The sequence below is a fragment of the Panthera pardus genome, unplaced genomic scaffold, assembly GCF_024362965.1.
Source record: "Panthera pardus isolate Hobbes unplaced genomic scaffold, ASM2436296v1 HiC_scaffold_7, whole genome shotgun sequence".
NCBI classification, from domain to species: Eukaryota; Metazoa; Chordata; class Mammalia; order Carnivora; family Felidae; genus Panthera; species Panthera pardus.
Window position 1 is genome coordinate 32,516,952 of NW_026527002.1, and position 16,687 is coordinate 32,533,638.

At 36.2% G+C, this 16,687-nt stretch overlaps 1 protein-coding gene across 8 annotated transcripts in view; it reads left to right on the forward strand.

Annotated features, from left to right (window-relative positions):
* The window catches only part of RALYL (RALY RNA binding protein like), a 708,789-nt gene that overhangs the window by 580,610 nt on the left and 111,492 nt on the right, over positions 1-16,687 (forward strand). For all 8 annotated transcript variants that reach the window (XM_019453371.2, XM_019453375.2, XM_019453368.2 and 5 more), the window contains one exon: positions 1,413-1,445. In XM_019453371.2, coding sequence (XP_019308916.1) covers positions 1,413-1,445 — 33 coding nt within the window. The remainder of the gene's footprint in view (positions 1-1,412; positions 1,446-16,687) is intronic.

A 16,687-nucleotide genomic window follows, 5' to 3' on the forward strand; every position in this document is an offset into this window, starting at 1 on the left:
ACACACAACATGGCAAATAATTTCCAGGGAGGTGTGAATAAAATCAGAATTCAGAAAATGAAAAGGCTGCATAAATGTATGCATCCAAACTCTGAGAACCATCTATTGGTTTTCTCTGCTTCCCTACCTGCCACTACCCAGAGGGATTGCTAGGGTGCCTGTTCCCTAAAAGAGGCCCTTCGGGCTATGATTGTTCACTTAAAGCAGCATGACAAGTGGCAGGGAGCTGTGTCAGCTCTGCCCATTAAGTGGGACAAGGCATATTTATAATAAACTACTTTTATAAGCATAAAACAAAATAGAGACAAAAAGTGATTATTGCCTTCATTGTGTAGGTTCATATAAAAGTACAGTATTTTGGCCTAATTCTATGACAAGCCCTTTGAATTGTCCACTTCAATATGTAGTCAGCTTGTGTGGTGTTGGTTACAGGATTAAATTTCCTACCATTTTCCCACAGCTATTTATATGTAAATAAAATATTTTAAAACATGAAGGCTCTTTAAAGATCTTAAACACCAGAATTCAGATCAAAATGTCTTTATTTAACAGATAATCGTATGTTAAGAAACTTGTATGAAAACGAAGTGGCCGATATACAACCACCACTGGTCTCCTTAATTATCAACCAGGGAACATTTAGAAGCGTATACTCTCCTGATTGATTTGCTCTTTGCAAAGAATATACAATTAATTTGTGAAATATGAAAATTAACTGGAAACAATACTAGCCTATTTTATAGTGAGAAAAGTAAGCCCCAGAAAGCTTTTCAAGTGGCTTGCTCAAGATGCCACAGCTAATCGGAGGCTTCAGAATTAGAATTCTTTTTTAATATGTTAGGAGGTACAAAAATACCTGATTCTTAGGAGACACAGAGGAGGCAGTAATATTCTAATCTGTTGATCTGACTTCCCCTCAGCCCACCCCCCAGTCTTGCTCCTGCCCATAAATGACCGTGAATGTCACTCTGCTTCTTTCTTTGTTACAGAGTATTTACTAAAAACAAATTACTCAGCCAGTATGTAACCAAATACATTATAAATGTCTTTACTACTACAACAACCACAAATAGATATATCAAAACTTCTACAAATTCCTATTAAAAAAAAGAAATAAGTAGATATAGAGAGTGCAAATCAGAATTAGACTAACAGTATTATTACTTTAATGTGTCATTTAATGCTACATTCCCATTCCAGTTTTTCATTTTATTTAGCCTCTGCATTAAGACAGCCCGAATTTGAATTAGTCAAGATTAGATCTTGATATATTATTTATAGCTTTTTATTAGTGCTAAAGTGTACATTTTCATCTAAACAAATATAATAATTTTGTCAGATTCATATGAAAACAGTTTTTAAGTGTACAGCAAATTACTATGTTAAAGTAAATTTTTCATATTTTTTCACAGACTTGAGTCAAAGGAGCCTTTCCTGTCTGTTGGGTGAGTACATGTCTAAATATTTTAAATCTTAGTTCTTTAATTGATTTTTAACAAGGGCTTCTGGGATAGTGTTTTCAGTCACATAATTCCATATTCAGAGTCATCCCACATCATTGGGTCATATCCTCAGCAACACTGCTATCTACATTTTATAAAGATTTAACTAAAATGCTCAGTAGGCTGTTTTATGACCTCAGAAATTCAGCAAATGAATGCATATGAAATTCTGTATCCTCTAAAAAAGCCAAAAAAGGTATACGGTAATTTTCTATATTCTCATCATGCAAAGATATACTCAGATTGGTTTCACAAATTCCCCTGAGCCACAGTTTCACTATTCCTAGTCTGTCTTCTCATTTTTGCACTGTTTTCTCTTCATCTACCCCTACTGTTTCTTCTCCCTTTTTTTCCTAAATCTGTCTTCAAAGTCTGTACTGTCTTCTCTCCTTTTCTCCCATTTCACTTTTATTTCTCCACTGGAGAAATCAGGTGCTTCTCTGAAGGCAAAGCCAAGGAACCATGAGGCAGATTGAGTAAGACCAACACTTGCCTTCTCTGGTAGTATTCTGAGTTGCAGTACATGTTCTAATAATAATATATTGTTGACAAAAATATACATGTACTATTTCCAAGGCAATTTGCTAGTTAAGAATCAGCCAATTGTTTTTATTGATCTACCAAATGGTCTTTTGATTAATATATTAAAATATCTCATTAGGGGACTTTGGCATGCTCGGCATTGTGGTTGATGTTGTAAAGTATCAAAAAGTGCCAGAATATGTGATAGTTTAAAGGGAAACATGCCATAGTTGATGAGAAAAAAATCACATATAAACAGCCACTATACTCAAGCTTAATGAGCAGAAACATGGGATGGGAGTGTATTTTTTAAATGATCATATTAATTTTCTTTGTTTGCCGTCCTTGAATATGTCTGTCACTCCTTGAGCAACATGGTTCCCTTTCTCCTTCTCCTCCTCATAAAAGCATTTGAGAAACCCATTCGAATCATGAGAATCAAAATAATTGTTAGAGATGCTGAGAGAAAAATGGAGTAGATGCATTTATTGGAGGATTTCATGAAAAAATGAAAGGTCAAGTTGATCTGGTCCAAAAAAAAATCATTGGAGCATGCCTCTTTCCTTCATTGATCATCAGCTCCTATTGTTAAAAATCTTTAAGCCTGAAGAAATCTTTTATTTTGAATGCATATGTGTCCTGCCCTCAAGTCAAGAGGGCTGAAATAGCTTCTCTTCATGCCTCGCTTAATGCAGTTTCTCTGCAGCATTTCTTGTTCTCCTAACTACTTTGAGATGGAATTCATTTTTTACTTCATACCTCTGTTTTACAAGGGCAGACTAAGTAATCTTTGTATTACACTTATCAGGAGTTTAAAACTCTGTATTGGAGCCTAGAAAAAAAAGTTTCCAGCAAAGAATGACATATAACTCAGCAAATACCCATAATAGGAAAATTGGCATAGCAGCTAAGAAGGATGCTGCTGCTGTTCCTTAGATGGGTCTTTAAAGTGGAGCGGAACATGCAACCCAAATGGTTCTGCTGACTGGATATTTCAATACATAGCTAAACTTCTCCATTTTTCTCCAGGAAAATTACTTTAAATAAAATTGTCCAAGGTTTGTACGGATCTGTCTTCTGACCTTGTTGGTAAGAGCATAAGATGATAGTGAACATAATGGACACTATGAGACTACTAAGCAACAGGTAGTCTAATATAAGAAGCATTACTCAAATTTGTGACTTGTAACATAGCCACATACCAAAAGGAATAATGCATGGTATATGGTCTTTGGTATGAGTTGACCTTTAAGTCTATACCAGTGAGTTTTTCTAGGACCCTGCACACCTCACATTAATTTTAATTCTGTTTAATAAAAAAATCATATTAATGAACAGATCAGTGCTAAATATTGCATACTTGTCCATTGTCTGCCAGTGTCCTAAAGCACTTGTTAATATGTCTTCTAGAAGTTGCTTTTGCTTTCATAGGCTCTGACACTTACAAGCAATGTGGATTAGTTTAGGCAATTACTTAAACTCCCAAGCTTTGGGTCCTTATTTGTGATATGGTGATTAAGTAAGATAATTTAGATCAAGTATTTAACACTGTTCTTGGCACATAATTTCTCATAAAGATTCGGTTTTATTACACATGTGGAAGGTATACTCATCTATAATGCTCCAAAGAATCCATCAGAGAGCTCAGAAATAGTTCAGAGACTACAACTCCACTTTAATAGGTCATGCTTTGGGTTACATGTGGAAACAAAAAAAAAACGTTTTTATAATGGAGAGGGGAAAAAACAAAACAAAACTGTGGAGTAAACTATCAAACAAGATAAGCACAGATACTGTTTTATATTTAAATGATGAAAACTAGTAATTGTTATTTAAATTTTTTAAATGGAGCCAAATATTGATAAATTTTTAATGTGCATCTGTTCTTAATATAAACTAGGGAAAAAACTCTTTCATAAATGTGCTGCAGTATTTATGAAATAAAACTTTTAAATGTCACAACATAAATTCAATCTGAATATACCAATGGAAAAAAATTGTCAAAGAAAGTTATAACGCAGGAATTATTTGCTTATGGAAAAAGAATAGGGAATTGTGAATAGAAGTTAAGTGAAATCTCAGATCTCAGACCTTCAACTATACATTGATATGAGAGGGGCTTTCTTTCACATGCATCAGTAAATTATTTTTTTTTAATGTTTTATTTATTTTTGAGACAGAGAGAGACAGAGTGCGAGCAGGGGAGGGGCAGAGAGAGAGGGAGACACAGAATCCGAAGCAGGCTCCAGGCTCCGAGCCGTCCGCACAGAGCCCGACACGGGGCTCGAACTCACAAACCGTGAGATCATGACCTGAGCCGAAGTCGGACGCTTAACCGTCGGAGCCACGCAGGCGCCCCCATATGCATCAGTAAATTATTAATAAAATAATGTCAGGAAAAAATAATAAACTTTGGCTTAGAGTCAGGTAGGAAGGCTCATCCAGAGTCTCATTCTGTTTACCCAGGGGAAGCCAATAAATGCAGTGTGATCCAAGGCTGTCGAGGCAGGCCTGGAAACCATTGTCTACATCATGGTTTCATTCTCCCACCCCTTCTCTTACATGAATGCACAGATTGCTCTTATAGACATGTAGAGTCTCTGGAATTTTTTCAGAAAATCTTTGAAATATATCTTCCCATAGTCTTTCCCAGTTTGGGAAAGTTGGGTTTTTTTCCTTCACTTTCTTCTTTTATTGGGAAATAGACACAGGGCTTATCACAGGGAAGGAAGCAGTGTGATACCTCCTGGCAAACCCAGGACAATGGTAGCCAGAGTCAGGGATACCACCCTGGCCAAGCCTATGCCCAACATCACAGAGGTATGAGGAGAGACTGACCCCTCCATACCATGATCACCAGCCTTTCCCAGGAGGTTCAGAGGCCCCGCCGTAATAGCTGCTTCTTTAGTCACGTGACTGCAATTGTGATTTTGGGAAGCGGCCTTGTGCTGCCCTCTCTCTAGGTGGGACAGCCTCCTCGCGCAACCCAGAAGGCCACAGCTACCTGTGTTACCACAACGACAGATATCAGCAGGACCTTCGACTCGGGACCAACTGTTGGAGGACTCGATGAAGGAATAGGCTTTGTTTAGCTGGTCCAGGACTTAGCCGGAGTGACCTTCAGATGGCAGGTGATATAGATTGTGTTTCTGAGGTCATTAGCAAAGTGGAACATGTCCACTATGAACTGAAGAGTCTCTGGCCTGGGTCTGGGGACTTTGAAGGCAGAAGAGACATCAGAAAGACCGTCCACCATGCATATGGTGGAGGTGGGCACATTGATCTAGAACTGTCTTGGAGTTCACCCATCACAGACCAGGATACGTGTAAAAAGACCAGATAGTATGCCATGGAAGCTTCCATGGTACACAAAGAACATACTACCTATGCTCAGATGCATAAAAACTCATTTTGATGTTGTCCCAGACCTATGGAAATATATTAAACTTTAAATTAGTAAATACTATCATTTAAATATTTAATAAATAATTTTTATTAAATGATTAAAATGTTTCATATTTTACATTATAAATATTGTGTATTTAATATGTTACATACATAAATTTATTATAAATATATAATATAAAATATATTTATTTTTTAAGCAAAATGAATTTAAATAATAGATTTAAAAATTAAACCTCCCATCTCACTCACCCAACAGTAAAAAAAATCAGGTAAGCAAACTTGTTTTTTAGTGTGGAGCTTAGGCTTGCAGTGCTGAACAAGTGAGCACTAAGCATCTGATATTCTACTCATCTTCAAAATGTTACATTTTAAAGCAATTAAGAAAACTCTTCTGGCAAATGTTTCCTTTTATGTGGCATCACATAGATTCTGAATTTGGAAATAAGCTGGGAGAAAACAGGCATCAAGTGTGCATTTAAGAAAGTGAACAAGAACTGAGTGATCATCTCAATTAAGATTCTAAGATATAAATCTTAGTGTAAAACCAGTTGCCTTGAAAAAGGATTTTATAGCTTTTTAATGAAAAATACAGATGAAGGGAAAGGAAGCTTTTGTTCATTTGATGTTTAAGATTCACAGTGTAAAAGGGCGTGTCAAGACAATGCATGAGTTCTCTTCAAGCACAAGTGACTGTTGACACTTTGCAGACACTGAGCCACTTTAAAAATATACTCAAGGCACTAAATGAAACTTTCTATGTGAATTATTTCTTCTTGCCTCTTCAGCATGAAGTTGACCTTTTAACTTCAAGACTTTTAATATGAATCAGTTGTATTTTGGAATTGAAATTTTTGTTCATACCAATATTTCAGCTGATGAATTTTTGCATGAGTGGTTTTATTATTGAGGAGAATTATATTATGCGTGGGTAAAAAAAAAAAATTTCAGGGGCACCTGGGTGGCTCAGTAGGTTAAGTGTCCGACTTCAGCTCAGGTCATGATCTCTCAGTTCATGGGTTCGAGCCCCCTGTTGGGCTCTGTGCTGACAGATCAGAGTCTCGAGCTTGCTTCAGATTCTGTGTCTCCCTCTCTCTCTGCTCCTTGCCTGCTCACACTCTGTCTCTCTCTCTCTCTCTAAAATAAATAAATATGTAAAAAAATCTTTTAAAAATTCAGAATCTTTTCACTCTATTAGCATAATTTAAATAACTCAGAATAATTTTTAAAAATGATATTGATAAAGCTCAGAATTTTTACTTCTCAAGCTTCTCTGAGAGACATTCAAAACACATCAAAGGTAAAAATAATAAAATTCTCATATTTTTCTCTATTCAGTGAGTGAACAAATCATGATCCAGTCAAGCCTCGGTCTCCTGTGTGCCCTGAGATGGAGTGTTCCCATTCTACTAAATCCAAACAAGAGGAAGCGAACAGTGCCAAGACAGCAAAAATTGATCCTCACATAATTGCTAGCATCTATATTTTTTAATAGTTTTTCTTGGGGGATATTTTCCCCCTTTTATTTCCACTCTTGGAACTGAATTTGGATCTTCAGTATACTTCTGCTGTTGTTATGAAGACATTATTAAATCTTGACACTCTTATTAGGTCCAATATTTACACTATTTTACTTTTTTCTGGGTTTTGTATGACACCTTACATTTACTAATAGATGCTATACATTGATGTACTGTTCGCGACCTATTTTAAGAGCTTAAATTCTGTAATTTGATTTCCTTGGTTTGAATTCCATTCTGTTACTTCCTAGCTAGGTACCTTGGGCAATCTGTTTAGCTCTTCTCCACTAACTCTTAGGACTGTCTTGAATGATATAATATTGCAAAGTGCTTAGCAGTGTCTGACACCTAGTAAACAGCAAAATAAATAACCTATTACTATTTCACTATACTGTGCAACAAAAAATTATATTAATAGTTTTTTTTTTTTCCTAAAGGAGTTAAGTTCCACTGAATGATAGAAATGTTAACTAATTGAATCCCCAAAGCCTGAATATTCAGTTCCTAGTAATGCAGTTGAATTCTGGGAATAGAAATTCACAAGAGACTGAAATCGGCACAGAAATGAAGGACTGCCATACTCAGAAGATCTTTGAGGAAGATAGACAAGAAAAAGTAAAATAGCGTGAAGACAGGGAGACAGTTCCAGAGGGTACTTAGATTTATAGAAAATGTCATTCACAATACTAAAAACTTTAATGAGAGGAGCATGAAAAAAGGAAAGCAACACCAGTTTAGGTATGGTTTCAGTAAAGCATGAAAACACAAAACAAAATTATATGACTGCTGTAAAGTAATCGGTGTTCACCAATCATTTAGGAATTAAGAGTTAATCTTAAGAACTGAGAAGTTGGGGGCACCTGCGTGGCTCAGTTGGTTAAGTGCCGACTTCGGCTCAGGTCATGTTCTCATGGTTTGTGAGTTCAAGCCTCATGTTGGGCTCTGTGCTGACAGCTCAGAGCCTGGAGCCTGCTTCAGATTCTGTGTCTGCCTCTCTCTCTGACCCTCCCGCACTTGTGCTCTGTCTCTCTCTTTCTCACAAGAATAAAATAAACATGAAAAAAATTTAATAAAAATAAAAACTGAGAAGTTGGAAGAAATGGCCAGATTATCAGGAAATTTTTCTAGCCAAAAAGCAGGACCTGAGTTAATCCTCAAGGTCAGGTTAAAAATTGCCTAGAATATTGAGAGAGGGAAGAGGATGAGTATCCTTTCATTCTGTGGAGTCAACGGAATCATTGGATGTTTGCTTGTCTGTTTTGTTTTTAACCAAAGAGTGATGTTTCCCAAAGTTCATAGTAGAGCCATCTAGAAAGCTGTTGTAGTAGTTCAGGCATGACTCGAAAAGACTCATTCATGACTTGAGCAGAATGAAATCACCTCCCGCCTGTTAGAAAGACTCTTATCAGGGCGCCAGGGTGGCTCAGTCAGTTGAGCGTCCGACTTCAGCTCAGGTCACGATCTCGCGGTCCGTGAGTTCGAGCCCCGCGTCGGGCTCTGGGCTGATGGCTCAGAGCCTGGAGCCTGCTTTCGGTTCTGTGTCTCCCTCTCTCTCTGCCCCTCACCCGTTCATGCTCTGTCTCTCTCTGTCTCAAAAATAAACGTTAAAAAAAAAAATTAAAAAAAAAAAAAAAAGAAGGACTCTTATCAAAAAGACAAAAGATTACCAGTGCTGGTGAAAACCTGGAGAAAAGGGAATCCTTGTGCACTGTTGGGGGAAAGTAAACTGGTGCAGCCACTACAGAGAACAGTGTGGAGGTTCCTCCAAAAATAAAAATAAGACTACCTTATGATTCAGCAGCTCCATTTCTATTTATCCAAAGGAAGTGAAAACACTAACTTGAAAAGATATCTGCATCCCCCATATTCATAGTAGCATTATTTACAATAGCCAAGACATAGAAACATCCAAGTGTCCATTAACAGATAAATGGATAGAGAAAATATTGTATTTATGAAATATTACATAATTCCGTATAATAGAATGTTATCCAGCCTTTAAAAAGAAGGAAATTCTGCCATTTGCAACAGTGTGGAATAACCTGAAGGACATTACAGATGCCAGACATAGAAAGACAAATACTGCATGATCTCACTTATAGGTGGAAACTAAAATAACTGAACTCAGAAACAGGGAGTAGAATGATGGTTGCCAGGGAATAGGAGAATTAGGGATGCAGAGTTTTCAGGTATATAGAATGAATAGGAATTAGAACACGATGACTTTAGTTAATAACACTATATTGTATACTTGAAATTCACTATAAAAAAAAAAGGTAGGTCTGAAGTGCTCTCATCACACAAAGAAATAACTATGTGATGTTATGGATATGTTCATCAGCTTCATTATGGTAATCATTTCACAGTGTGTATGTGTATCAAGATGTCATGTTGTACACCTTAAATATATACAATTTTCGTTGAATAAGATGTGTACAACAAAAAAATAATGGAACAGAAATGCCTGATGAAAATAACATTTTTGAGAGTATTAGAGTCAGTGAGTGATGGAGTGATGTCTTAGGGGTTTCTCAGCTGAACTTTGTGGGATCATGGTGACAGTATGATAGGCTAAAATCCAGGTGGAGCGTCAAAACTAAGGGAAGGTTAACAAGAATCTGTCCCGAAGCTCAAAATACACCCATCTGACATCCTGAAACCACGAATGGCCGACTCAATGCCTATCTTTTGATAGTGTGGTTTCAATTTTCTGTGAGTCTCCAGGGAAAAAGGGATAAGGGGATAAAGCCAATTTTCCTCTTCTAAAAATCTTGTTTTTTCTATTTGTTTAGACTCAGACAGTGCTACCGCAAAATTAATGATTCCTTTAGCAAGTGCTCTTGTTTCATTTTTTCCCTAGGCCCTCCAGGCTGCTTCTCTGGAGAGTACACAAAGTTTCCACGGCGCTATTTTTGTAATCTAAAGCCTTGTGCTCTCAGGCCTGATGCTACAACTGTAATTTTAATTTATCAACCTGCCACTCAGGGAAATGCTGTAAAAACATTTGAAAGCTTAAACCCATTATTTATTTCTGCACCTGTCAATGCCACTCTTCTGTACTTGTCAAAATCATTTAAACTGCACTGTAATGACAGGTACAGTATCACCAATAAATTGGGTCACCGGTCATGTATGTATATATCCTGACAGTGGTGTCTTGAATGCATGGGCTCCAGGACACATTTTTAAGGAGCAAGAATTCATTACTCTCCAATAATAAAATAGAGTAGAGTCATCAAAAACAGTCTTCCTCAGTCCTTACCATTTGAAAATGTCTTAGGAAGCAGAGAGACTCATGGTGACTGAAACGACTTTTATTTCTTCAGTGAAATGTTCTCCTCAGGGAAAAGAAAGTAATTGCAGATTATAGCAGGCAGGAGTATAGTGTTACTTAGAGGGAAGAAAATACATAGGATCATTAAATAGATTTATTTAAGTTCTGCTTATAAAGAAAGCAGTGGTGCAGGACTTTATAGCTGATGATATTTCAAAAGAGTGTTATCAGCACTTCCACTAGTGTCTAATTCATCCATATAATAAAGTGTCACATTAAGCCAAATGTCACAGTTCATATCAGTTTTACTTTGAGAATTGGTATCATTATATATCTCAGGTAACCTCTCCCTACCCTAGAATTTGGATGAGATATTTGATCATAATAAATTAAGGTATTTAAAAGTCAATCTGTCATTTGGTGTGTGTGTGAGAGAGAGAGAGAGACAGACAGACAGACAGACAGACAGGAGAAACACCTGTTCAATCATTAAATCCACTCAACCCAATAACGAATCTGATATCATAAAGGCTAGATGTCCATTTAAGATAAAAATGCTGTTAAAATTGTAACGTAAGTAACATTGGCTAAAAATCTTACTGTATCCTCTAAGCTCTTAGTCATAGCAATCCTCACCCTATAATTATATTAAAAAGGCAAGTCTAATGAGAAGTCCTTTAAAGTCTACAAAGGATTTATGATCACTTCATTTCATACAATTTTAAAGTAGCCAAACGAATTTGTAGACATCAAATACCCATACATAAGAAAATAAATAACTAAACTTGTCATACATAAAATCTTACTCATGAGAAGAAGTAATCTTAAATGATATCCTGGAATCAAATTTAAAACAATCAGAGCTTTGACAAGTATATTAACTTACACAATTACTACCATTTTCTTATTACCACCAGCACTGTCTTTGAGGAACATGAGTTTTTAAAGTGTCAGGCTACATTGGAAAGGGTAAGCAGATAGTTTGACCAATGAAACATAAATTTATTGGATATAGATATGAATAAAATATAAATTATGGCTTGGATTACTTAGGTTTCATATTTAGAAACACTACATGAAGATAGTGCTATTGATTCAATTGGAAATAAGATCTTAGTTTCATATACTTTTTAAATCTGTCCTGAAAATACTCAGAAGAAATAAATATTCAAAATAAATGAAGTGTTGATTTCATTAAATTAAAGTCGACCCACATCCAAGGAAAGAAAGCTAATTAATTTTTCTTATTTTTAACTCCATAAAGGTACCTGAAATGGGCTTTCCAGTGGAATTATACTTGCTTACCTAAATAATTTCCTGGACCCCTTCCTCAAAGGTCCAAATTATTGATTAGCCTTTATTTCCTATTGTTCAATACATCTATACTGATTCTCATATAAAGAAAATAGATGTTGTAATTATTTTAATACTGGAAAACTAAGACACAGAGATGTGATGTAATCTCCATAAAGACACAAAGCACATTGGTAGCCATTTTAAAATGGAGTCCCGGCTGGGGCTTTTGCTTAAAGAGCGGTCAATTTCATGCACACTGATGCTTCATTCTCTCTTCTGGGTTTCACGTTCATTTGAATCATCATGAACATCCACAAAATAGCTTTAATTATTCAGGAAAATAATCATGTACATAAAGAGTTATTTATTCCCTCCAGAGGCAGTGTGAATCTAAGATTTGCATTATGAAACTGCTGGCAAAAGTTTTAAAGCCTCGCTTCCAATTAAATTCTGTTCATCCAGCCAAGAATGACTGATCTCTATTTCATCAATCTCAAAATGTGACCTTTTCAACACTTTTAATGACATTTTCAAAGTGCAGAATACTTCTGATTCAAAAGATTCCCTACTTAACTCTGCAGAACAAATCAGTTATCACAGTAAAATCGATAGCTGCCAAATATTAGCAAGAGCCAGGCATCACTTACACTTTAGAAGCTAATCAGGGCAAAAAAAAAAAAAAAAGTATTAAACAACTTTGTTTTGGGATGCCAACTAAGGTAGATATTAAAATGAAAAATCAACCCCCAATGTTTCATGTCTTTAGAAACATTATTTCTCTGGTGAAATTTTCATTAGACCACATTCAGAACTTAACCATTAGAACCTGCAGGCCACATTCAACTTCAAAATAACATAACAGTGCCTCTGGTTTAATTCAACAGTAGACAACCCTGGACTATCGCTTCCTCTTAGCTTCAATGAAAAGCATAAAAAAGATGAAACACTTGATGAGATATTTCTCCCAGATCTTGGTTAAATTATCTTATCGTGCTAGGGGCATTTCAGTGAAGTGTATATTACAGCCCTATCCGATACTAAAAATCTTGAAAGCCTTTTAAAAAGTGAGGCTCCCTAAAGAAGTGATTTTAAAAATGTGTTCCTTAATCATGGGCCTTTGATGACCAAAATGAATCTCAGTAGACCCCTGGCATGCTGAGCACTCCAGATTCCCATGTCAGACCACCGAGTCAGAGATTAGGGGGCTTCCCAATAAATCCAAACATTCATTCCTATTTGCTTCAGTTACCAATTGTTAGTTTGAAGTTCACAAGAAGTAATTTGATAGCATTGCTGCCCTTTGTTCAATGAATAGCTGTCTAATTTCATTAAGTGCAAATTCATTATGTGAAGACCACTGTGAGTGTATGTGTGAAATATTATGTAATAACAATGTCAGACTCTGTTTTAAAACCAGACTACTAGACAGAAATAGTTTCCTATTAGTATGATTGAATATTGAGCTTTCTTCCATACTACAAAGATCGCAACACCAACTTATCATTGCTGGAAAATTTAGTAAGGCGAAACTTTACTTTTGACAATGACAGACAAAGGGTGGCCCCAAATTATTTAGACTTAAATGTCGAGTAGATTGAAAAACTTCTGCAATTTGCATTATTTTTGAGAACATTGCTAACTGCTTAACATTTAAACCTTCAAACTACAAACCAAGAGTTAAAAACAAGAAGTGGATATTATGATGCCATTTCATTCTAATCAAATCCAGGAACTTTATTTCTGAATATCAATTTAATTACATTTGGATGTGATTTAATTTATTCTGTACAAAATTCTTCTCAAATCATATTTCCAGGATCAAAGCAAGATAGTGGATTCAGTAAAACAGTGCCAATCCACGAACTGATTTTAACCAGTGAGACTAGTAAAATACAAAAGGGAAGAGAAAGCATTTAGAACATTTTATAGCATTTTTATCCTGCTTTGACATCTAAGTGTATGATTTTGTGTTTTAGAAAATTATCAGTCTGTGATGGATGGGAAATTTTTAAAAGAAAAAGCTGGTCCTTCACTACAGTAATTGAGAAGTTTTGGACAAGACTGTCTTTGCCTTTAAGGACCTTGTCATCTCATGAAGTGTATAAACACAAAGAAGCTTGTATCTATAATACAAGGCATTTCTTGGCAACTCTAATCTGCTATAGGAGAAAAAAATAAAAATAAGCATATCTTTGTGGTGTGAGGGATTACTTGATAATTCTTGAAAGATAGGTTATAAACAAAAAGTCGTGATGGGACACAGGCAGCCTTAGTTTCTATCCTGGAGATAACTAGGAGTGCCATTTGGCTGCACCAAGGGTATCTTAGAAGAGACACTGAATGACATAACTGGCAAATTAACGAGTAACCACATCACGGGAGACTGAGAAACCCTGTGCTCAACCTTTCTTCAGCTCCCCTCACCCCTTTTCCCCCTCTCCTGCCTCCTTTCCCCTCCTTCCCTCTCGCTATTCTTTTCTTTCCTCCTCAGTCTCCTCCTCTTCCTTTCCCTCTTTTTTCCTCTCTCTCCTCCCATTATCCTTCTCTCACCTCCTCACCCTTCTCTTCCTCCCCTCTTCTCCTCCCATCTGCTTCTCTTTCATTTTCTTCATTTAAAAAATGTATGCATTCAAAGCGGAGTTTATGTTCTCCTGTCTGGTCTTCGGTGACTCCCTTTGCTTTGCAAGATATTCTACCATGAGGAAGAAAATTAATATATGTGAAATGTTTGCTGAGTGCCAGAAATCACATTAATTCCTAACACTCCAACCCATGCTCTAGCTTCACAGTTGGGGGCAGGGGGTGGGGTGGGGAATCCTGCCACCATCTTAATGGCTTATGGAAAAATTAGGGCAACCTTAAAGAGCCATTATTTTTCAACATTAGACCTGGATGAGATTTCTCTTTAATTAAGACTTAGCAGTTTATCCTCTCTGAGAAAACTGGCCATCTCAGAAGATCTGGTAATACTCACATTTTACAATCCCAGTAAACCCTAGGATCCTGCCCCATCACACCGCAATGAGACCCTCCAGTCAGCAAGTCCTGCATATGTATGCACACACACACACACACACACACACACACACACACACATCCAACATCCAGCCAGGTTTTTGGTGCCATGCTCTGAATTCTGATCTGAAGATCACCGGATATTTGAGAAAATACTCTAACGTGACAGGAAGAAAACCCCAGAGAAAATCAGAATTCCACAAAAGTAAAAGAAATATAAGGAGTATAAAATACAGGGAGTAAAAGGAGTATAAACTAAACTAAAATAAACCAAAAAAATCTCAAAACAAAGCAAAAAAAATTCCTAGAAATTAAAAACATAGCAGAAATGAAAAGTTCAATGAAAGTTTGGAATATAAACTTAAAAGATCACAAAGGCAAAGCGCTGGAAAATAGTAAAGATTTAAAAATGATTAGAGGCTTACTCTCAGAGAGCAATATCTAGTAGTAATTGTTTCACAATGAGAAAATAGGACATTATCAAATAATTAATGCCAGAAAATGTCCTAAAACTGAAACACAGGAGTTTTCAAAGGAAATATTTTCAACACAGAGAATGACAGATGATCCAGACTAAGGCAGTTTAATTACTATAGATGAGAAGACCTTAAACCTTCAAGTAGAGGAATAAAAGTCACATACACAGACTCATAATCAAAATGACATCAAATTTCTCAACATTAGGAAATGACAGACAACGAAGTAATGCCCTCAAAATTCTGCAAGTGATATCCAACCGGAAGATCCAGACTGTCACTCCTACCAAACACTTTGTCAATCAAGCATAAAGAAAGATAAGGAAAAGATCCACTTGACTCTTGTATTTTTGTGGTAGTTCGGTTCTATAAAGTCACTCCAACCACTGCATCAGCAAATACTGAACCATTACTCTTAAGGGAAATAGAGGATTAGGTTCCCGTGAGCCTCTGGTCACAACATTTTCGTTAACCAATTAATACATAACCTTGCTTTGTGTGTGTTTCTGTTTAAAGATAGCTTATGTCCTACATATCATTGATTCATTAACATTGAACTCATGGCCAACCGCACTGTAATTCTTGCCTAAAGCAAGCTTGTTTGACACACATATTTTCTCCCTAGGGCACGTCACAGCCTTTTGTGGTTAGGAACACTAAGCAGCACTTTGGCATACTATTTAGGAGCCATTGCAGACAGGAAAATCACCAATGAAAAGCACAAAAGTGCAAAAAGTGTGGCATAAGTAGACCACAAAAGTATACTTATCTGCAGTGTCAGATCTGAACAAAGAAACTTTGTGTGCTGCCTCGGAACTCAAACTTTTTGCCACTCTGGGTATGTCTGTTAATGACCACAAAAGCACACAAGTATTGATCTGAGGGCTATAAGTAATCGTTGCAGATTCACAAATACAGAATCCGTGAATAATGAGAATCAACTGCATTTTCAGAAATCAAAGGATTAGCAGATCCTTTTTAAGAAATTTACTCATGCTCATTCCACCAGAATCATTGATGAACCAAAAAACAAAAACAAAAAACAAACAAACAAAAACCAAAAAAACATCTAACACAAAAAAGAAAAAGGTCCCAGTGACTGGTAAAGAAAAGTACCAAGATTGTAGCTTTGTAGCAGACCCAGAGGGGACCCGTCCGGGTTACAGCAGGACAATGGAGAACTCCAGGAAGGATAAAATATGAGGCCATCACAAAGGCCAAGTAAACAATTTGTACAAGAAGGAAATGTAATCACATTTGCTCAACTGTAAATAATATTTACGTAGTCATAATAATGTAAACACTGAATATTGACTTAGAAAAGAACTAATGAGAAAAAAAAGCCGGGCAGTTTATGAAAAAATTCCTCACTACAAGTAAGCCCAGCAATATTGTGAGGTCTCAAAGGGACCTCATGCCTCTGAGTAAGATTTAATTCTGTTCAAAATGAATATGTGGTTGAAATACACACACTTCTGGGTATAAGATTAGTAAGTCCTGGCAACATAAGTGATTATAGTTAATTTTACTGTGTTGTATATTTGAAAGTTGCTAAGAGAGAAGATCTTAAAAGTTCTCAACACAAAGAAAAACAATTTTTTAATTATGTGTGGTGATGGATGTGAACTAAACTTATTTTGGTAATCATTTTGCAATATATCAAATCATTATGCTGTA